Here is a 22,737-nt window from a genome sequence, read left to right as displayed (position 1 = left end):
ATTTACATTTTATAAGGTAAACAAATACCTAAAGAGTATAGAGATAGGCTGTTATTTGTTTTTACTTTGAAAAGATACACAGATTAATGCTAGGCATCATTCCAGTGGCACGGATCATCTATGTTGTTTCCCTACTAGTGTTGATGGTCCTTACACGAAGTGGCTCATGATGTTAAGAATTATTGATAGCAGGGGCACCCGGGTGGCTCAGTTAGTTAAGCATCTGACTTCGGCTCAGGTCATGATCTCACAGGTCATGAGTTCGAGCCCCATGGAGGGCTCTGTGCTGACAGCTCAGAGCCTGGAGCCTGCTTCAGATTCTGTCTCCCTCTCTCTCTGCACCTCCCCCACTCACACTCTGTCTCACTCTCAAAAATAAACAAACATTGGGGCGCCTGGGTGGCTCAGTCGGTTAAGCGGCCGACTTTGGCTCAGGTCATGATCTCGTGGCCCGTGAGTTCGAGCCCCACGTCGGGCTCTGTGCTGACAGCTCAGAGCCTGGAACCTGTTTCAGATTCTGTATCTCCCTCTCTCTGACCCTCCCCTGTTCATGCTTTGTCTCTCTCTGTCTCAAAAATAAATAAACGTTAAAATAAATAAATAAATAAACAAACATTAAAAAATAAAAAAATAAAAAACCGTTATCAATAACAGATTCAGACATCAGTTAAAATAATATCTGGGGCTCTCTAGCAAGGATAGACTGGTTAAAAACCTTTATGTGGTTCTGCCTTGGACCCCTTCCAAATCATTTGGCCCTATGGCTTTGTTCTGGCCCCTCTCTCATCAACCCTGATTAATTTTACCTAAAGCATTTATTATACCTCCTTTTTGTTTTTAAGTTTGTTTACTTATTTTGAGAGAGAGGAAGAGGGGAGGAAGAGAGACAGAGAGAGAGGGAGAAAGAGAATCCCAAGTAGACTCCATGCTATCAGTGCAGAGCCAGATGTGGGGCTCAAACCCAAGAACCACGAGACCATGACTTGAGTTGAAATCAAGAGTCCAACACTTAACCGACTGAGCCACCCAGGTGCCCCTATATTCTCACTTCTATAGAACAATACAAGGTTTATATTGATATATATCTAAGGATTTGGTAGTTACGTGTTTGAAATTTCCAAATTTCAGTATATAGATCACACAACCACTGCATTGTAGGGCAGAGAAAATAATGTTATCCCCATATTTTAGAGATGAGGGAATCGAGACTCAAGAAACATTAAGAGACTTGTACGGAGTCACACAGCATTGCTGAGACTCCAGTAAAGGACCCAAACCCAATTCTTTTGACTCTAAAACTTGATTTGTTTTCCCCCTGTGCTTCACTATCTCTCTAATTTTAATTGCATTGGAAAACTGGTTCTGTGGAAGGGAAACATTCATGGAATAATAGAACTACCATACGTCCAGAAATTTTTATTGATTTATATTTATCTTCAACATCTTGTAATTTCAAATAATTTAACATGGTCTTAATACAAGAAAATAAGTGCCATTTGGCCGTTACTTATACTTTTCCTACTTCCCTATTTGAGGATTTACTGAACATACCTTCTGGGAATAAAAAACATTAAACTTAGCTGGGAATAATGCATAACTGGAATTTTGAGAGGAACATGTTTTTCTCATATTTACTTTCTCACCGTGAAACTTTATCTTTCCATATTAGAAGATGATCTGAGAGGGTAAATCTGACTTTGAAGGGTTTTTTTTTTTTAATGTTTTATGCTTGAGCTACATTTTTTCCTGTCACATTAAAAACAGACTTCATTATGCTGCTTACACTTGAATTTTGTGTGAGGTATATGGAAGTAAATGTGTGTAATGAGTGTCAAAACATTTTGTGTCCAAAAAAAAATTAATGTCACTTAAGCACAAAACCCAGCAAGCACACATGATAGCAAACAGAACTGTAAAATTCTCTAATACAAATTTTTAAAATATAATATGCTTTCAGAAACAGTTGGAGAAACTTCTACAAAAATCATTGTCATCTTTAAAATTCTTTAAAGCTCTTGTATTCCATGGCACTGTTACCATCATTGCCAACAACTAGTGCTCATCAAAAACTAAATAAAATTTACTCCGTTTGGTTAGTCATAGTGATAGCGTGTTTTTAAAAGGAGAGCATTTGTTTGTTATTCAAAACTGGCTAGTTTTCAGGAGAAAAATATGATTTGCAGATTACATTCTCATCTTCCTTTCCCAAATGAAATTTTGAATGTGTTTATTACTTGACATATGACATATTAGAGAATCATCTGGTAAGATAAAACCCTCATGTTAGTATTTGGAATGAGCTCCTTTTAATATGAGAAAACATTTTTGATACAATGCCAAGAAGTAAGTATAACCTTATTTAAGAAATACTCCATTTGAAAATTCAGAATAAACTTTTTTGCAATTAAATCTATGTGGTCAGAGAGAAACTATGCTACGATATTGCAAAGCTGTGCCCATCTTTGAAGTTAGTATAGTTTTAGGGTGGTAGCACTCATGAAGACAATAGTCCTTCAGCTGTAGTATCTATGTATGAATAACCTGGAAAACAGCAAAATGTAGCTTTTACCACCCCTTTGGAACTTCCCTCCCCCAGCCTCGAGCCATCACCATCCAATTCAGATTTAGTCAATTTGGGACAGGATCCAGAGAATCTGTTAGAGGTGGTTTTAAGGCATTAACTCCCTGAGAGACACTAATACCTATTTTAAGAAAAAAAAGACTTGGTCTAGTTTTTGAAGATGGTATTAACCATTTTTGAGAATTGGGTAAATCAGGTTTTTACAATGTAATTAGTAGCCATCTAATATCCAAAATTCAATGGAGCCCTGCTGACTCCATAGATTTTCTGGGCTCCCTTTCTGTAAAGTGAGCACCTGTCCCCTGCAGTCTTCTAGGAATCATGAAAGCCCATATGATCAAATATGAGCACTTTGTGCTTCTCAGAAATCAAACTGAGTACATTCGGGGCATTATTTTCTTTCAGTAAGTGAATTATCCCTATGCAAATATGTGTTTAATTTCCATTAGGTCCTAACTAAAGTATCTGTGGATTTCTTAATGGATGATTTAGAGCTTATTCTTCCCTCTCTTTCACATTAGGGTGCCCTTAAACATGGGAATAAATAGAATTTCTTCTGCAAGAAAAAAGCCTTAGGGTGGAGATGAATTCTTTAGCTCTTATTTCAGTCTGATCATGTTGTTGATCAAGAGTGTGTAAGCTGACCCATGACCGCCAGTGGACGTGCCAGTGAGCACAGGCACCAATGGACATTCAGCTGTGGATGGACATTTTCTCACTTCAGCAACATAATGTAACAAACGAAATGTGCACACAGACCAACTATGATATCCCCCCCCCACCCCACCCCCAGTTGTCACTGTAGGCAATATACAAAAACATTTTCATGAATAAAAGGTTCTCAAAGACTGTTCTCATATGCAGATTTAATCATGTACACAGCCTTTACAAAGAAAATGGAGCCAGATGTGGTTCACCATTTATAGTTACACAGATGGCTCCAAGCATAGAGGAATACAGTAAATTCAAAAGGAATTCCTCATGAAACTCCAGTGGAATGTAATCCTAAATTTAGAGGGAAGATAGCAGTGGACTAAATTCAGATTGACTTATGCTGATTTACACTAGTATTTTGTGGGTTTGGAAAAACCAGGCTGCTAAATTGTTCTTAATTTAAACACATACAGCTTCTGATGTTTCTGCCAGATTAACTGTTGGTGATCTTTTTGCTGGTACTAATGCTATTGGAACACTACTGTTTCTAATTTTTGGCGTCTGATATAATGTATAATTGTGCCTATTTCATCATGCTAATTTTTTTTTCCGGGTAGTACATGTTTTTAATAATACAAGACACACGCGCGCGCGCACCCCCCCCCCCCCCACACACACACACACATACACACACACCCATATACCCACATACATACATATGTGTGTGTTTGGTTTATATAATTTGACTAGACACAGAAATTATATTTTGTCTTTATTTTAAAAAATGAAAATGTAAAGGAATATTCTTTAATATTTAAAGTGCATATTTTCTTTGGATTTCATTTAAGTCTAGGTAATTGTACCTTTGATCAAATTAACTTAAAATATTGGTATATAGGTTCATGCATTTTTTAAGGTTCCATATGTGAAATGAGAACATTGATAGAAGAAACAGATGTCATATTTAGAGAAACTTCTAGAATTTCATTTATTTTTAAGTTCATATTATTTTAAATGCAATAAAAGCATTCAAAATGTAAAATAGATACATAATTCTGTTCCTTTGAAAGCTATGCCTCCCAGAAAAGTATCTCTTTTGGAATAAAACCTCAAGACTAGCTGGGAGCAGCATTAAGGGCAATTTTCAATAATAAGTTTTTCTTCCATTTGCTTCATCATCAGTACAAAACCAGATTTTATAAATTTTTGTTTCATTTACTGGGTTTAAAATAAGGAGAAGGGTCAAAGCTGCTGATAATTATTCAGTCATATCAAGCTTCACAGATAATAGTTTTCTGCTGAAATACAGATCAAGATCAGTTTTTCCAAAACCTGGCTATCACCTGCAGAAGCTTTATAAAACTCTGGATTCCTGGGCCCCAAGATCTTCATTTTTAAATCTCCCCAAGTGCTTAGTATAGCTGGTCCAGCACCAGTGTTTAGTTTATCAGCATTTGGAAACCACTGGCATAAATGAATGTTGGGATTTAATCATGAGTGGATTTTAACACTGGTTTAAAATCTTCATCATTCTTACCAGGGTGTTCTTACCAGGTTTTCATCCCAATCACATTACAAGTAAAACTTTGTTCTTAGCCTGTTAATGCGGTTTAGTTTTTTAGGACAAAAACTCCATTATCACTACCTCATAATAGCAGAGTTGCCGTCTTGTATTTCGGCGTGTTATCATTTCATGGCTGAAATTTCGTGAATATGGTATTAGCACGGACTCTGTAAAAGTTTGAGATTCTAGAAGTAGAGATCAGGTGGCGAGCCCCTTTTTCTCGGTTTTAAGAGGGTTTGTATGTGGGAGAGAATAGTTTTATCCGAGGCTGATGGCTGAGGTTTGGAACTGCGGATTCCTCTGGAGTATGTACAGTATCTGAATTCCTTTACTAGTCCCACAAAAGCTGCACGCTGCCAACTTTTCTGACTGGAGAGCTCTAAATTAAGGCCAGTTCCTTTGCTCATCCCACAAAGCCTTTCATGTTTCCTAACCGCAGCCTGAGAGAGGCGCCTTGGTTTCAACAGCAGCAGACCAGCATATGTTTACTTAATTCCTAAGACATGATGACAGTGGTCTCTGTGCCACTAAAAGCTTTTCTCTTTCGCGTTCTCGGTCGAGGCCGATCTCCAGGCTCTCCTCTGCGTGTCATGTGTGTTTTGCAGTGCCTTCAGTGCTGCCCACGAAGAGCAATGGAAGCTAAAGGAACAGCAGCTCAAAGTGCAGATCGCTCAACTCGAGACTGCCTTAAAGTCTGACCTAGCAGACAAAACTGAAATCCTTGACAGAGTCAAAACCGAAAGAGGTACATACAAAACCACTACTGACTTGTCTCAACAGCCATCCACTTCCATGCGTTTCGCGGTCACTTGAAATTTCCGTTTACTCAGCCTCGCGTAGAAGCCCAAGGAATTTTTTTTTTTTTTTTTTTTGGTCAGAGATACTGTCATTTAGGTGGTCTTTTAATTTTTTTGTTGAGCCTTCTTGTGTTCAGCAGTCAACAAGCATTTCTTGAGCCAGGCACCGTTCTAAGTTCTGGGGATACAGCAATGAGCAAAGCCAAGGCCTTGCCCTCACGCAACATAAATTCTACAGAGAGAAACTGACAGTAATTAAACAAGCATGCCACATGTCAGGTGGTGGCAAGGGCAGTGGGAACAAAAACAAAGCAGTGTAAGATGACAGAGTAGAGAAATAGTTGCTTACTGGTTTTGATAGGTCAAACAGGGACGATCTCTGTGATAATGAGATATCTAAATCTACTCTGTGACAGTGAACTTAAATACCAGGAAGACTTGCCAAGATGTCCCTGCTAAAATAATGATCATTAATAAGTTTCATGTCACAGACCTCACCCCTCTCATCTCAGGGAAATAAAATAATCATAATTAAAGTAGATGTCTGATTTACTAGATTATACACCCAAGTGCACAACAGGGGAATTGAATTATTTGCTTCAAATGTTGTATCTGTTGTTCATCCACTACGCAAACCAAGTGATGTGATAATAAGGTTGCTTCTTTTGAACATTTGTAATTCTGTTGCATGCAAGCGTTTCAAAGTTTAATGCAGGCTCCGTTAAAAAAAAAAACAAACCAAAAACAAACAAATTACAAATGTAGTCAGTACTCTATTTATTGATTTAGCTCACAATGCCATATTTTATTAACTATAAGAGAGAGTTTTTTTCCCATTTTGACATCTCTGAAATTGGGATGCATCTTATAAATGATAACATTTTAAAATTATGGTCTGACTTTTTCCAACACTCTAGGAAGACTGTAATCAGAACATTTCTTACAATAGATGTAGTCTTAATTTCAATGAAACATATGTGCAGTATTTATATGCCAAATGGTTAAATCTCATGAAAAATTATTTGTGAATTTTTCTCAAGAATATTGTGAGGAGAATGAAATGGTGACATGATTGGTGACCGGGCAGGTATTTAAAAGTTTTGATGTCAAAGATGTATCGTTCCTGATTTTAATGTGGTACTTAACCGAGTACTTTTGTTTAATAGTTGCTCAGTAAATTCTTGTTGACTGAAGGAAGGAGAAGCACTCTATATTCCCCGCTTTTTTCCAAAAACAGATATAAACTGCTCTGAAAAGAAGAGAAATGAAAACAACCTGTCTTATTTCTGTGCTTTCTGTATTTCCCTAAATATCAAGAATTTCAAAACTCTTATCTCTAAACATCTGCATTGGTCTCTGGAAAGAAACTCTTAAGGGAATAGAATCTTGGTGGTCTTTTTTTAAGACCTATCTGTTGTTGTTTAGTGATTTCCAAAGATTCTTTTAAATTATTAAAATTACAGTTGCAAAGTTATTTTAATCCACCGAATCCATTCTTATTTTTTTCACTAGCTTTTGTGTCTTCTTGGATTTTTTGAAAGATTAAAAATAATTCACGTATACCATTAAAAAAATCCAGTGAACAAAAAAATTTCTAGAAGTCACTCACTCCCACACCCCACAAGATAATCACTATTAATATGTTTATGTTTGTCCTTCCAGAGTTGTTTGTATGTGCACAGGTACAGTTTTTATAATGTGCTTTTTGTCTTTACTATGTTATGAAATCGTTCCTTGAGTATAAGTGTAAACCCACATCATCATCACTTATAATGTCTGTCCTGGTTTTCCATGTGAGGATGTACAAAAAATTGCTTAACAATCTTCTACTGATGAATTTTTAAAGAGTTTCAGTTTTGTTAAGTATCATAAACATCTTTCTACACAAATCTTTACACATTTATTCAGTTGTTTTCTTAAGAAGAATTGCTAGTACTGAATCTTTATTTTTAAGTCAACTGTTATTTTAGTTATTTTGCTTGAATACCCAAAGTTTATAAGTCTAATGACTGAAGTCTGGGATCGTTTGATGAATATGTTACAGTGGATTATAAGAAAAATATTACAGCCTTGAACCATTTTTTTTCTGGGAAGTACTAAACAAACAAAAAAAAATTGAAAATCTCTTTATAAGGAAATCTTTCAATATGTAGAAAGTTCCTTTTTGTCTTACAGATTTTGAAATTGTTTCATTCCACTTTGAAGTCTCTTCACACATTTACCTTTTCATTTGTCGAGTGTTCTTTGCCAGAAGATGTTTCCCTGGCTTCTTAGACTCATTCATCTAACTGGCAAATTATTTTTAGAGAATACTCACCTCTTTATTCAAGGTACAAATTAGTTTCAGATTGTGTGAATATGTGGGGGAAGAATATGTAAATGCAGTTTGCATTTGGTTAATGCTTAAATTAACTGCATGTGTTTAAGGGCCCTGCTTTTGAAAGTTCCTTTCTATCTTTAGCTGAAATGCATAATTCAGCATAATGCATATGGTTATATTGATCACAGCTGAAGATATTAGCACAAAGGAGCTCTGAAAATTGTTTAGTTGGATTGTTCTCCGCACTCTGCTTATTAATGGTGTGCTTGAAGAACATAATTTTAAAAGAGTGAAATGTTATCCCATTTGAATAAAATGCTGTTTAGCTTAACCTGCTTTTTGTCAAATCATAAGGTAAGGAGGTTATTTTTCATCTTGTACAGGATGCTTTGATTTTTCTTATTATAATCCAGCAAGGCTATCTCTTGTTTGAACTACAGCGTCTCCGGGCTTCTTAAAGACCCAGGAGTCGTATCCCCAATAAACAGTTTGAGAAAGGAAAAATACCGTGGATAATTCTACATAAAATCTAGTAGAGAGAAAGTTACTCATATTCAGTAATGTCTTCCCCCACTAATAAGCTATTTTCCCACTACTAACACCCTAGTTTTAAAAATATCCATGAAACGGGGACATTGTTGACACAGAAATCAGCAAAGGAAGAAACATTTGAATAAGTTCATGTATACCTACTAGCATTTCATTCTCAGAACCCTGCTCTGAAATATTGAAAGAAGAGAGAAACAAGAGCATGAAAATAGTAATCAGAAAACGCTCTATCTGGGGGAAGGGGCAATAGTCCTGTCCTTTACACTTTACCTCGTCATCAGAACCCCTAACCCGTTTGCAGGCCAAGAAGGAAACTACCTTTAGTTTTATATTTTTCTTGCTATATTTACCTTTTTTCTGTTACCTAACCATTTCTATCTAGATTTTTTAACCTAATCAACAGAAAATAAAGTGTTCTGCATTCTTACCGTACTCTGTAACTGAAAAAGTTGTTTATCTCCTCTAACAATTCATATTTACCATTAATCCTAATTTTGAGTTGAAAGACAAATAGTTGACCTTTACCTTCAAAATTTCCAAGTACTGTTCACACTTGTGAACTCTTATTTAGGTCACTAAATATTAGCAAAAGGATAACCTTTTAACTTTTCATCGATAAGATAAAAATGTTTATATATTTGATATTAAAATGTCTCTGCATACTCTAGAGTCACTTTTTTTTTTTTTTACTTTTTAGTTTTCCAGGAAATATGTGACATTAAAAATATCCAAATTCAGTCCATTTCTTCTTAATTATGTAATTTACTATTTTTACTTACATGTAGTATATATATCCCAAGTTAAATCTTGGGAACACAAAAGCATTATAAAAGTCAGAAATGTATTTTTGTATAACATGCATTCAGCGTGCAAATGTATTCATGCAAAGAATTCTTGGCAAATGTGTTGACTTGCTTTTTTTAAGAAAAGGAAACAAAAATGTACAACTTGAAGACTTTTGATAAACACAAATCTTTGAAACTAGGATGAAATTAGTGGAGACACTTTGGATGACATGGTTTAGAGTTAGTGAACGGGGAGCCAAAAAGGAGGACACCTGACCCCGACAATGAACTCTGTTGAAGAGTACGCTTAAGAACATGAGACTAAAGAATACATTTGTTAGCTTGCTTTTTTTTTTTTTTTTTTTAAGTTAAGCGTATATTGAATGCAGGGAGTAAAAAATTCGTCTCTTCATGGATTTATTACTATTTTCTGTAGCTCTGCTCTGTGCTCCTGATTGTGGGTCAAGGCAAATGAGAACCTAGGTGAATGTAACCTATCTCTATTCCTTAATGAGAGCTCTGAGTCCATGTCTTACTAATTAACAGCATGAACTCAATGAATAAAGAACACACATGAATTATTACTGATGCTACCATGCCCTGGCTAAGAATCCATTCCTCACCTATCTTAGCAGATTTGTTCAAAGTGTGGTTGATTAGAATTACAGATTTAGTTATCACCAAAGAAATTATGTTGTTTTACTAAAAAGACTTAATGCTAAATTGGAAAAAGAAAACTCAAGGAAGTCAATTAAAACACTAAAAGACAAAAAAAAAAAAAAAAAAACCACTTTTTTTTTTTTTTTTTTTTTGCATGCCTTTCAGGACCCTTAATAAGTAAGTAAAAATCATAGATTTAGAAACATATTTTCTTAGGTATTTTAGATAGAATGTTCCTTTGAAGTCCCAGAGGCCCCAATTTCCTTATATTAATACTATGAACTTCAGTCTTCAGTTTTTGATAAGAAACTGGATCATATGGTAGACACATGATCGTGTTCATTTGTTCCTCATTCTCCTGCTGCCTTTGTCTAGGTGCTAGCATAATTTCCTCTCTGACCAGAGCACTGCTAGATCCAGCTTGGTGTGTATCGGGAATTAAATTAATTTTAAATGTGTTCTTACCTCATGCTCTCTTACCTTTCTAATGGCATGGACTTTATTTTTAAGACCAAAATGAGAAACTCATCCAAGAAAATAGAGAACTACAGTTACAGTATCTGGAACAAAAGCAACAACTTGACGAACTTAAAAACCGCATGAAGTTTTACAACCAGGTGAACTATTTTCTTATTTGGGAGATAAACTCCAAATCTGTATCTAAATATTTTATACACAGAGGAAACACTGTACTACAAAGCAAAAGAAGACAAATATATGACTTGGTTTATTAATTCATGGTTATTACGCAGCTTGCATTTCAGAAGGAGATTCTGAATAGTCGGAATGTCTCTTTTACTTAGTTTATTAATTCATGCTATCAGGCAGCTTATGTTCCGTGAGGATAATCTGCATAGTTGGAATGTCTCTTGTACTTTCCATTAATATCTCATTGTGAGCTTTTACTCACTCTGTCTTTTGCAGGACAGTGATATTAATGCTGATGAATTGAGTGAAGCTCTCCTGCTTATAAAGGTAACTTTCTGAACTTCACCATGAATTTCATGTCTACATATAACTGTTTCAGCATAATGATGACCCTTGTCTGTAACCCTTATACTTGGAGAATAAATTATTCAGGAAAGTGGTCAGGTGACATTTACTTACAGCATATACATATTTCATAATGACATCAAAATTACATTAAAATAGACCTCAAAAACTCTTATTTAAAGCACTTTCTCCAACTGTACAAATATTTCACTTTTACACACCTCACTATAAAACTAATCAACAATTTTGTCCTAAGAGACCTTGGTACACCCTATTATCTTAAGTAAAATATTGAATTATAAATGTTACCAGAAGATATTTTTTCAGTTCTAGGATATTCTGTTATTTATAAGAAGACACGAGAAAATACATTTCTTTCCCTTTAGATCAACACTGTGTAGCATTTAATCAATTGAAGAAATAGAAATAAATGTACATGATTCTTCTTCATGTCATGAAGTAATAAACTGTTTTTTGAATTCTCTGTAATTGTTCCAAATGTCTATCTAAATATATTTTCTGTATCAGGATTGTTTTATTCCTGATGGAAAATGGAACTATATCTGCTTTCAATTAATGATTTTTCCTTGCCATATCTATATTAATTCACATGATTATATTTTAGAAACTCTTATTTCAGTAAGAAAACATGTTTTTATTTTAGGCTCAAAAGTCACAAAAAAATGGAGACCTTTCCTTTTTAGAGAAAGTAGACAATAAAATTAACAAAGATCTAGAACGCTCCATGAGAGAGCTACAAGCAACTCATGCAGAAACGGTGCAAGAGCTTGAAAAGACACGAAACATGCTAATTATGCAACATAAAATTAATAAAGATTATCAGGTAAGGTGCAACACTAACTCGGGAAAATAGATTTTCCTTAATGATCAACTGATGATTTACTTCTCTAAGCAGTGTTATGTATTATCATCTGTTATAATCTCTTATCATTTATTACCACATGCCTGGAATGTGGCCTCGTAACTAGGTACTCAGAGTCAGTAGTTGAAAAACAAACTATGTTTTTTTTAAGTCCCTGGTTTTAGAGACCAAACACCAGCAATGAATTCACCTTTGCTCATATTAGCACATTCTGCAAATGGGTTATAGTTATCGTGAAGTCCTGCCACAACCACGTGTGATTGTAGCCTGTAACAAACGGGAAAATCACCTCCATGGGAAGGGATCTCGGGTTTTGTTAATTTTACTTCTGATTTATGAACATTGCCAAGCATAATTTTCTAAACCGTGAGCTGTTTCAGAAAACCATGGTTTACAGCTCCTGGTATCTCCAAGATCTAAGAAAATGCTTGTCATGGTCGCTTTAAAAAATGAAAATGGAACTAATCCTAAGTATTGAGACTTGTTATCTCCTCTTTTTTAGATGGAGGTTGAAGCGGTGACCCAGAAGATGGAAAATTTGCAGCAAGATTATGAACTCAAAGTGGAACAGTATGTTCATCTTCTCGATATCAGAGCTGCACGCATTCAGAAACTAGAAGGTACGATGCCCACAATTCGTCTACAGTAACTAGACGAGTAGAGTTTACGACAGTTGAAAATGTCGTCCAAATCTACACTCACGATTTCTCTTTGCTCTATTTTTTTTTTCCAATTCATAGCTGTAAGGAGAATTTACCAGAAAGGTTGTTTTTATCTGATTCTTTTCCACTCAAGAATTTTTAGTAACTTTCTACTGCTTTTTGGATCCAGTGTTGCAGGCTTGCAAGATTGTTGCAAGATTTCAAAGTAGTTCATGGAGCACGGCAGAACTAACTTTACCACCTCATTTCGAGTTTCTCTTCTCAGCAAGCGATGCCTCGCAGCCAGACAAGTCTGCTTGCTCTTTGTCAGATTCACCTTTCTCGGTCCTGCCACTGGATCTTTGTTCCGCCTAAACCTCCTTTATAGCCAACGTACGCCCTTTTTACCCTGCTTCGAAATCTAACCAAATGCAATGCACGCCTCTGCCAGGAAGCTGGCTCTCATCACTCCTAACCATTCATGCCTCTACTTGAAATGCCCTTACAGTGGTTTCCAGACTTAGGCAAGTATGAAAATCATGTGGGAAACTTGTTTCAAATGTAGCTTCCTGGGCCCTATCCCTGGAGATCCAGAGGCCCGTGATGCTGCTATATTTAGAAATCCAAGCGACTCAGACGCAGGTGCAAGGCCACACTTTGAAAAACACTGCCTCGGTACTCCCCATCCTTCCTCTTATGTACTCGGAAAGTGTGTTTGGGGGCTGTATTATGGAAGTGTTCTTTAGTGTTGGAGTTTCGCATGTTCCCTGTGATGGCAGGATACGTTCTTCCATGCCAAGTACTCTGTCTCTCTTTCATGTCCCCTGCCGTACAATGTTTAATGTGTGGATCTAGGCCAGCAGTAATTCTACACTCTGAAAAATCACTGAGGATCCCAAGGGCCTCTTGCTTCTATGGGTCATACTTACTATACTTCTAGTAAGAATTAAAAGTGAGAAATTTGGAAAATATTTATTTTATGTCATGCTAAAATAACAGTGGTAAATCCGTTACATGTTAACATAAATTACGGTATTTATTTTTAAAAAGCTGTATTTTCCATACCAAAAAAAAAAAAAAAATAGTAAGAAAAGTTACACTGTTTTAAATTGTTTTCCTTTTTTTTTTTTTAATTGTTTGACATTTTTACAAACTTTTTGGTGTATACCTTAATAGAAAACAGCTGGGTTTTTCAACCTGCTTCTGCGTTCAATCTGTTATGATATCACACATCATGTAGAGTTTGGGAGACTCCATTGTACACTTGTGAGAGAATAAGAATGAAAAAGGCAAATGACATGTCAGGGTTGTTTTAAACATAGTTTTGACCTCACAGACCTCCAAAATCCGTTTCAGGGACCCTCAGCATTCCCAGACCACACTTTGAGAACCACTGCTCTAAGCAGAAGGGTTCGATCCGCCTGAACAGGGTTTTCCGGCAGTCAAAGAGCAGTATGTACCTTTTATTTCAAGTAATACTCAATAAAAATTTGCTTAATAGAATTCTCCTGAATCACACGGAGGTCACGTAGCTTGGGATTTTCATTCCTTTTGGTCTCACTAAATCTTCACCAATATATATTATCAGTCCCCAATATTCACTGATTCATCCCATAAACCTGCTCAAGCTCTTCCTGCATGCTAAGCAAAGTGCCGGTCAGTGAGAAGCCAAATAGGAAAGAAAGCTCGGGTCCCACCCTCCGCGAACTCAGAAGATGGAGCAAGTGAATAGAGTATCCCTTACCGGGAAGAGTGGGAAGCCAGGAAACGCGAAAGATGCGGAGGAAACGTTGAGGAGAGATGCCTACTTACACCTGAAGACTCCGGGAAGACTGCCACGCAGTAGGTTTGGAGTCTCCGAAGGCTAGAGAATTCACCGCTAAGTAAAAGCAAGAAGGGCCTTCCAGGAAGTAGAGGAGGCAGGTAAAAATGCCCTTAATGTGAATGGCACCGCTCCTGGTTAATAAGGGGAGGAGGATCTCCCGGCAAGGCTGGAGAAAACCAAGTCACCCAGGCCCTGCTTGCCACCCTGAGGAGTTTTGTTTTTGTTTTTAATTTTTTTTTATGATTTATTTATTTATTTATTTTGAGAGAGAGAGAGAGAGAGAGAGAGGAAGCACAAGTCATGGAGCCGCAGAGAGAGAGGGAGAGAGAGAGAGAATCCCAAGCCGGCTCTGCACTGTCAGCACAGAGCCCGACGCGAGGCTTGAACCCACAAACCGTGAGCTCATGACCTGAGCCGAAGTCGGACCCTTAACCGACTGGGCCACCCAGGTGCCCTTGCCCCCCCTGAAGAATTTTAACCTTAATTACCTACCTAGAAAACCACTAAGCAGTGTTTAAGGTAGACAGTAATACACCAGAACTGCATTTGGGAGATTATGCTGTAGTTACTAGGAAGAGTGAATAAGATCTGAAGGAAGGAAGCACTTTGGGTTCCATAATAATCTGGGTGGTAAACACTGGGAGTGTAAGAAAGGTAGCATTAGTGGACAGAGAACGAACAGGGGCAAATTTGTAACGATTTAGGAAACACTGTTGAATACCAGTGATGTGGGGAGAATTAAGAGAAAAGGAAACTGGAATGATCCCGTGGTATCAAGCTTGGGCAACTGGATGGATGCTGACATCAGCGCCTGAGATTCAAAGTACAGAAATAACTGGAAGAGTCTACTCTTCGGTGTCAGATGCATGCTATTTTGGAGATATCGAGTTTGAAGTGCCACGGGGATATCTAGACAGAGGACCCAGCAAGGCATCAGATCTCTGGGTCTGGAATTCAGGAAATAAATCTGAATTAAAAATAGAAAGCTTAGGGTGCCTGGGTGGCTCTGTCGGTCAAGCGTCTGACTTCGGCTCAGGTCATGCTCTCGGGGTTCATGGGTTCGGCCCCACCATGGGGCTCTGTGCTGACAGCTCAGAGCCTGGAGCCTGCTTCAGATTCTGTGTTTCCCTCTTTCTCTGCCCCTCCCCCACTCCTGCTCTGTCTCTCTCTGTCTCTCAAAAATAAATAAACGCTTAAAAAAATTTTTTTTAATAGAAAGAGGAGAGTCTTCAGCATATTTATAGTAGCAGAAGTCATAAAAGGGGGAGATTACCCATGAGAATATGTCATCTAAGGAGAGGATAAAAACAGGACCCCAGCAAATGACGAGAAAAGGAAAGAAACCCTAAAAGAATGACACGAGAGGTAAAAGGAGAAGCCGGGTTGATGATGAATGACATGGAAACCAAGGTAGGACAGAGGTTCAAAAAAGAGAAAGTGATCATCAGTGTCAAGGAAGGAAAGAAACCACCTAATACAAGGACCAAAGCCCATTCAATCTAGCAATTAATTCGTTCCTGGTGACCTATTCTGGAGCAGTTTCCTAAGAAAAGTAAGGCAGATACTATTCGCCAGAAGTTGAAGAAGAGTGTCTGTTAGATGTGGAGTTGTAGACTCCAGTATACATTATTCTTTCCAGAAATGTGGATATAACATGGGGATAAAATGTGTATCTAGAAAGAGATACATCTGTGGCTCCTGAGTGGCTCAGCTGGTTGAGCGTCTGACTTTCGATTTCAGCTCAGGTCACAATCTCACAGTTTATGACTCTGAGCCCCACCGTGGGGCCCCGAGCTGACAGTGAGTGGCCCTGCTTGGGATTCTCTCTCTCTCTCTCTCTCTCTCTCTCTCTCTCTCTCTCTCTCTGCCCCTCCCCCGCTCACATGCTTGCACATGCACTCTCTCTCTCTCAAAACAAACTTTAAAAAAAAAGAGATATATCTGTTTTAAAAAACAGCTTTGTAGAAGTATAATTAACATACTTTAAACTGCACATATTCAAAGCATACAGTTTGGTGAGTTTTGGGCCCATGGATACACTGTGAAACCATCACCATAATCAAGACAATAAACATTATCCATCACCCCTAAAAGTAGGAAAGTATGTATTTCAATAAGCTGAAGGGAAGGAGCCAGCAGAAAGAGAAATCGACTTTAAAGGAGAGAAGGTAATAAAGCAGAAGCAGAGGAACAGGAAGAATCCAAATATTTACCTCAGCTGTACTCTCAAAAGCCTTTTCTTCTTTTTTTCTTTTTCCTCTTCCCTGGTACAGGCTATATTCTAACTTGAGTTGTAATTTTGTTGTTAATAAGTGATGTCAAAACCAAGGACGAATTTTTGTATGATACAGTATTACTCACAGAAAAACAGTGTGGTCACAGAATTTAAGATTGAGACTCTTCACCAAAAGCACTTCGGCTTCCTACCACTTCAAAAGCCAGTTTGTATCTTCATATGTCAATATTTAAAAATATCTAAACTGTGTGTCTTCTCTTGCAGCCCAATTAAAGGATATTGCCTATGGCACCAAGCAGTATAAATTTAAACCAGAAATCATGCCAGATGACTCTGTTGATGAATTTGATGAAACCATTCACTTAGAACGAGGCGAAAACCTATTTGAAATCCATATCAACAAAGTAACCTTTTCTTCTGAAGTTTTCCAGGCGTCTGGAGATAAAGAGCCTGTCACTTTCTGTACCTATGCTTTCTATGATTTTGAGCTACAGACCTCTCCCATAGTGCAAGGCCTCCACCCAGAATATAACTTCACTTCTCAGTATCTTGTTCATGTTGACGACTTATTTTTACAATACGTTCAGAAGAATACTGTCACTCTTGAGGTCCACCAAGCTTACAGCACAGATTACGAAACACTTGCAGCTTGTCAGCTGAGATTCCATGAAATTCTAGAAAAAAGTGGTCGAATATTTTGCACAGCAAGTTTGGTTGGTAAGTACAATCTTATAAGTTTGGGATGTGTGAGTCACTAATTTGGTGTATAGGTTACTATGATGCTCTACATTAGTATCTTTTCTCGTACGGATTCAAGATCCCTTGAGGCTGTTGGACAGTGTTCTCTAACTGAGCTGCCCAGAATAGACTGGACTATCCTAAATGTCATTGAGGATATCAGTGCGATGGCTATTACTTTTTTAAAAGCTTCTAAGTACATGTATTTATTTACCATATCGATACCCTTTTTTGATCAAATGTTAATTGTAGTACGTTCATCAAATATTCTGTAAGATCATTTGTTATCACTGTTAGCAGGCATTGGAAATACAGGGGTCGGTACTAAATAAGACAGAGCCCCTGCCATCGTGTAGCCTACCTTCTAGAGGGGAAGACAGGCCATAAAACAAATATATATCTCATCAGATGGAGAAAAATGAACAGGATAGAGAGAGAGAAGATGGCGAGCTCAGACAAAGGCATCCCTGATGAGTGACATTGGTAGAGACCTGAGTGAAGATCCATGACAGGATCCGGGGAAAGAATGTTTCATGCAGTGGAAACACCAAGTACCAAGGTGGAGGGACAAGCATGACATATTGGAGGAGCAGCGAGAAGGCCAGCGGCTAAAGCAGGAAAGCGATTAAAACAACAGAAGGATGACTACGCAAAATAAGGCCGTCAGAGGAAGGCAAATAGCATATGATTTCACTCCTATGTGGAATTTAAGAAACAAAACAAATGAGCAAAAGGAAAAGGAGGAGGGGCGAACCAAGAAACTCCTTACTGTAGAGAACAAACTGATGTTTACCAGCAGGGAGGTTTGGGGGGGGGGGGGGTTAAATAAGAGATGGGTGTGACGGAGGCACGTCTTGTGATGAGCACCAGGTGTTGTATGGAAGTGTTAAATCACTAAATTCTACACCCGAAACTAATATTACACTGTATGTTAACTGGAATTTAAATAAAAACTTTTTTGAAGATACACTATAAAAAGAAAAACAGAAAACCAAGGGGCACCTGGGTGGCTCAGTCAGTCAAGCATCCGACTTTTGATTTCAGCTCAGGTCGCAATCTCACAGTTCAAGCCCTGTGACAGTGCAGAGCCTGCTTGGGATTCTCTCTCTCTCTCTCTCTCTCTCTCTCTCTCTCTCTCTCTCTCTCCCTCTCTCCCTCCCCCCCCTCCCTCTCTCCCCCCTTCTCTCTCTGCCCCTCCCTTGCTCTCTCGCTCATTCTCTCTCTAAATAAGCTTAAATAAAAGAGAAAAACTATGGAAGGACTAGGTCATGCCGTAAAAACTTGTAGGTCTTGTAGGTCATGGTGAGGAACGTGGAGTTTTTATCTCTCGGTGATGAAAGTCATTGGAGAGTTTTGAGGGGGGAAGTGACATGATCACACATAGATTTTATTTTTTTTAATGTTTATTTATTTATTTCTGAGAGAGAGCGAGCAGGGGAGGGGCAGAAAGAGAGGGAGAGAGAATCCCAAGCAGGTTCCATGCTTTCAGGTCTGGGGCTCAAACCCATGAACCGTGAGATCACAGTTAAGAGTCGGATGCTTAACTGAGCTACCCAGGTGCTCCCACATGTAGGTTTTAGAAAAGCTGCCTTGGGTGCCGTAGGAAGAAGAGTCTGTAGGGGCCAAGAGAGAAAATAGGACCATTATCAGGCTATTGCATTAATCTGTGGAGAGATGATGGTGGCTTGGATTCAGATGGTAATGAGCGAGGCACCTTGGTACAACCTGGCTGAGTTAGTTGAGCTTCAGGTTCTTGATTTCAGCTCAGGTCATGATCCCAGTGTCGTGGGATTGAGCTCCAAGCTGGGCTTGGAGCCTGCCTGAGATTCTCTCTGCCCTCTCCCCCCAACTCGCACACTCTCTCTCTCTCTCTCTCTCTAAAAAAAAGAAGAAGAAGAAGAAGAAGGTAATGAGAACATTGACAAATGATTACTTTCAATGTATAGTTAGTTAACTGTTCCTTTAAGACTTGCTTATCAATTGTATGTAAGGTAATGAGAGAAGTGGAGGGCCAAGATTTCTGGCATGAACACCAAGGAGAATTGTGAGGCCGTTTATTGAGGTAGGCCTGAGAAAGGAAGGCCTGAGGAAGAAAATCAAGAATTCTGTTTGAACAAGTTAAGACTGACCTGCCTATTGGACAGCCAAGTGGAAATGGCATATGGGCTGCACTAAGTAGCCCAAAGGTCAGGGATAAAGATATGAAAGGGGGAGTCATTACCATATTGAATATATTTTAAGCCTTTAGCCTAGGTTATAACACATGGACAATGAATGTACAGAAAACAGAGAAAGTGGCCAAGGACTGAGCCTTGGAAAACCACAGAATTTAGAGTTCAGGAGGAAGAAGAAACACCAGCAGAGGAAAGTAAAGAGTAGCCAGTCACTTAGGAGGCAAACCAAGAGTATACAGTCTCCTAGAGGCCAAGTAAAGAAACCATTTCAGAATGATAAGAGGGTGACTTAGCTTCCGGGGAAGGATTTTATTTTATTGATTGATCACAGGGGTAACATAAAAATCAAAGTCAAAAAATAAAAAAGTGAAAATTTTTGCCATAAAATCTCTCTCCCACTCCTGTCCCTCAGCTACCCTAGGCCCCCTCACCAAAGGCTACAAATTTTAACAAAGAAATTTTAAGCATATACAAGCAAATATGTGTATCCATAGATATTCTTGTTTTAGGACTTTTTTGTTTAATGATAGCAGATTCGAATAAAGTATTATATGTTGATGAGGATGATCCATTAGCGAGAAAGAAACCAATGAAGAGAATGGGGAAATAATGTTAATAATATGGTATGTTTAGGAAAGTTTACATATAGAATATCCTCTGTTCACCAAATATTGAGTACTCATTATGTACTAGTCCCTCTGGTAGGAATGTATCAATGGAAACCACAGCCCTGGCCCTCAAGAAACTTAAGAGTGCAGGTAGAGAAATAGGCTGGTGAATGGACAGTTATGTGAAAAGAGTCAGTGTTCTAATGAGAGGATATCCTTCTTCTCTGGGAAGGAGTTCTTAGGTCCCCCAGGAGCTATAGGGGAAATCTTCACAGAGGAAGAGTGATGAAGAGCTGCCTGAGTCAAAAGGAGCACGGAGGGTGTATGGGGGCAAACATCATGCAAGCATGGCTTGCATATATTTGGCACAGCTGTGGCACTTATCCCTGTACTGGTGGCACAGTAGAGAAGTGGAGAGGTGCCAAAGATCTCTTGGAAGTTGAATCACAATGTGGAGTATCACATTTATAATTTTGGGCTTTCATATTGTATCTGTCAGTCTACATTGAGTGCAACTTATTAAAAACAAGCTACTGTAGCATCAGAAAGAATCTGTGGAGTATTTAATACAGTGTTTAGTTTTTTCTTTATATTTTAGAAGGATCGAAACAGTATAAATTGGAATATCTCAAGCATAATTTGACATAGTTCTTTAATAATACTTAACATACAATGAAACTCATGCTTGCAGAAGTAACTTTATTTTCTTCAGCTCTGTTCTTTGCCAATCACACGTCATTCGTGCAAGTCATATATTATTTTACTCAGTATAAAATTTTAACAGTGAGTTATGCATTGGTTTGTAGGAACTAAAGGAGACATCCCAAATTTTGGCATAGTGGAATACTGGTTCAGATTACGAATTCCCATGGATCAAGCAATTCGACTTTATCGAGAACGAGCAAAGGCTTTGGGATATATAACATCAAATTATAAGGGGCCAGAGCAAATGCATTGGGTGAGCTGGTTGGACTTTAAGACATTTTTATGACACAGAAATTTTATAATATGTCTTTATATGTCATGCTTTAAACCAAAATCATTTTCTTTCATAGCCATCAAGTGACTCTTTTTAACTTTTTATTTTGAAATAATTATAGACTTACAGGAAGTAGCAAAAACAGTACAGAGAAGTTCTATGTACCCTTCATCCAGCTTCTCCCAGTTGTAACATCTTAAATAACTACAGTGCGCTCTCAAAACCAGGAAATTGACATTGGTATAATACCATTAACTAGGCTACAGACCTTATTCAGATTTTTCAGTTTTTATATGCACTCGTGCGTGTGTGTGTGTGTGTGTAGTATTAGTTCTGTGCAGGTTTATCATGTGTATATATTCATGTAACTGCCACCACAACCAAGGTACAGAATTTTCTAATACCACAAAAGAACTCCCTTGTGCTACCCAGGGCACTTTTGAAAAATAGAATTGCAGTTCTGTGAATTGGAAGTTTAAATGCAATTCCTCAGAGCAGCATTTCCCAAACTATGTTTTATGGAGCCTTACTGGCCATACTTCCAAAAGAATGCCATGATCCAATGAATGCAGAAAACACTAAAGTAGGCAAATTTAAATAGAGTCCTTGACTTCTCATGTATAATAAGAATCCCAAGAGGAAAGCATAAAGTATGCACTTGGGTTGAGTAACAAAGGAATAAAATATAGTTGAAACATTTTGGAATGTCTGCTCAAGTCATAGTTATCTTTTTTCATTTGGACTGCCGTCACTCCCAACCCATGGGGTTGAGCCTCCAGGGGCCAGATTTATGTTAAGTGATCCTGTTCTCTCCTACTATCCACCCGACTATTACTAATGATTCAGGGATATCCACCTGAACCCAGTTGAGCCAATCAGATTCTGCCTTTTTTTTTTTTTTTTTCAGGAATAGAATGTAGTAATTCATCACTTACATATAACACCCAGTGCTCATCCCAACAAGTGTGTTCCTCAATGCCCCTTTAGCCCTTCCCTCCACCTAACACCCCACTAGCAACCCTCAGGTCTCTGTACTCAAGAGTGTCTTATGGTTTGTCTCCCTCTGTTTTTATATCATTTTCACTTCTTTTCCCTTACGCTCATCTGTTTTAAATATTAAATTCCTCATATGAATGAAATCATATGATATTTGTCTTTCTCTGATTTATTTCGCTTGGCATAATACATTCTAGTTCCATCCATGTTGCAAATGACAAGATTTCATTCTTTTTGATGGCCGAGTATTATTCCAGTGTGTGTGTGTGTGTGTGTGTGTGTGTGTGTGTGTACACACACCACATCTTCTTTATCCATTCATCTGTTGATGGATATTTGGGCTCTTGCCGTACTTTAGCTATTGTCAGTAGTGCTGCTATAAACGTTGGGGGGCATATGCCCCTCCAAACCAGCACTCCTGTATTCTCCGCATCCTTGCCAACATTTGTTGTTGCCGGAGTTGTTAATTTTAGCCATTCTGACAGGTGTGAGGTGGTATCTCATTGTGGGTTTGATTTGTTTTTCCCTGATGATGAGTGATGTTGAGTATTTGGTTTGTCTGTTAACCATCTGGATGTCTTCTTTGGAAAAGTGTCTATTCATGTCTTTTGCCCATTTCTTCACTGGATTATTTGTTTTTTGGCTGTTGAGTTTGAGAAGTTCCTTATTGATTTTAGATTCTAACCCTTTATCTGATATGTCATTTGCAAATGTCTTTTCCCATCCCGTCGGTTGCCTTTTAGTTTTGTTGATT

General features: G+C 37.9%; 1 protein-coding gene across 12 annotated transcripts in view; it reads left to right on the top strand.

Annotated features, from left to right (window-relative positions):
- Positions 1-22,737, top strand: part of RPGRIP1L (RPGRIP1 like) — a 122,699-nt gene that overhangs the window by 27,771 nt on the left and 72,191 nt on the right. For all 12 annotated transcript variants that reach the window (XM_042968300.1, XM_042968301.1, XM_042968302.1 and 9 more), the window contains 7 exons: positions 5,405-5,544; positions 10,421-10,527; positions 10,835-10,885; positions 11,568-11,747; positions 12,289-12,406; positions 16,753-17,205; positions 20,815-20,966. In XM_042968300.1, coding sequence (XP_042824234.1) covers positions 5,405-5,544; positions 10,421-10,527; positions 10,835-10,885; positions 11,568-11,747; positions 12,289-12,406; positions 16,753-17,205; positions 20,815-20,966 — 1,201 coding nt within the window. The remainder of the gene's footprint in view (positions 1-5,404; positions 5,545-10,420; positions 10,528-10,834; positions 10,886-11,567; positions 11,748-12,288; positions 12,407-16,752; positions 17,206-20,814; positions 20,967-22,737) is intronic.

Source organism: Panthera tigris, chromosome E2 (genome assembly GCF_018350195.1).
Source record: "Panthera tigris isolate Pti1 chromosome E2, P.tigris_Pti1_mat1.1, whole genome shotgun sequence".
Taxonomy (NCBI): Eukaryota; Metazoa; Chordata; class Mammalia; order Carnivora; family Felidae; genus Panthera; species Panthera tigris.
This window is presented reverse-complemented; position numbering and strand designations above follow the sequence as displayed.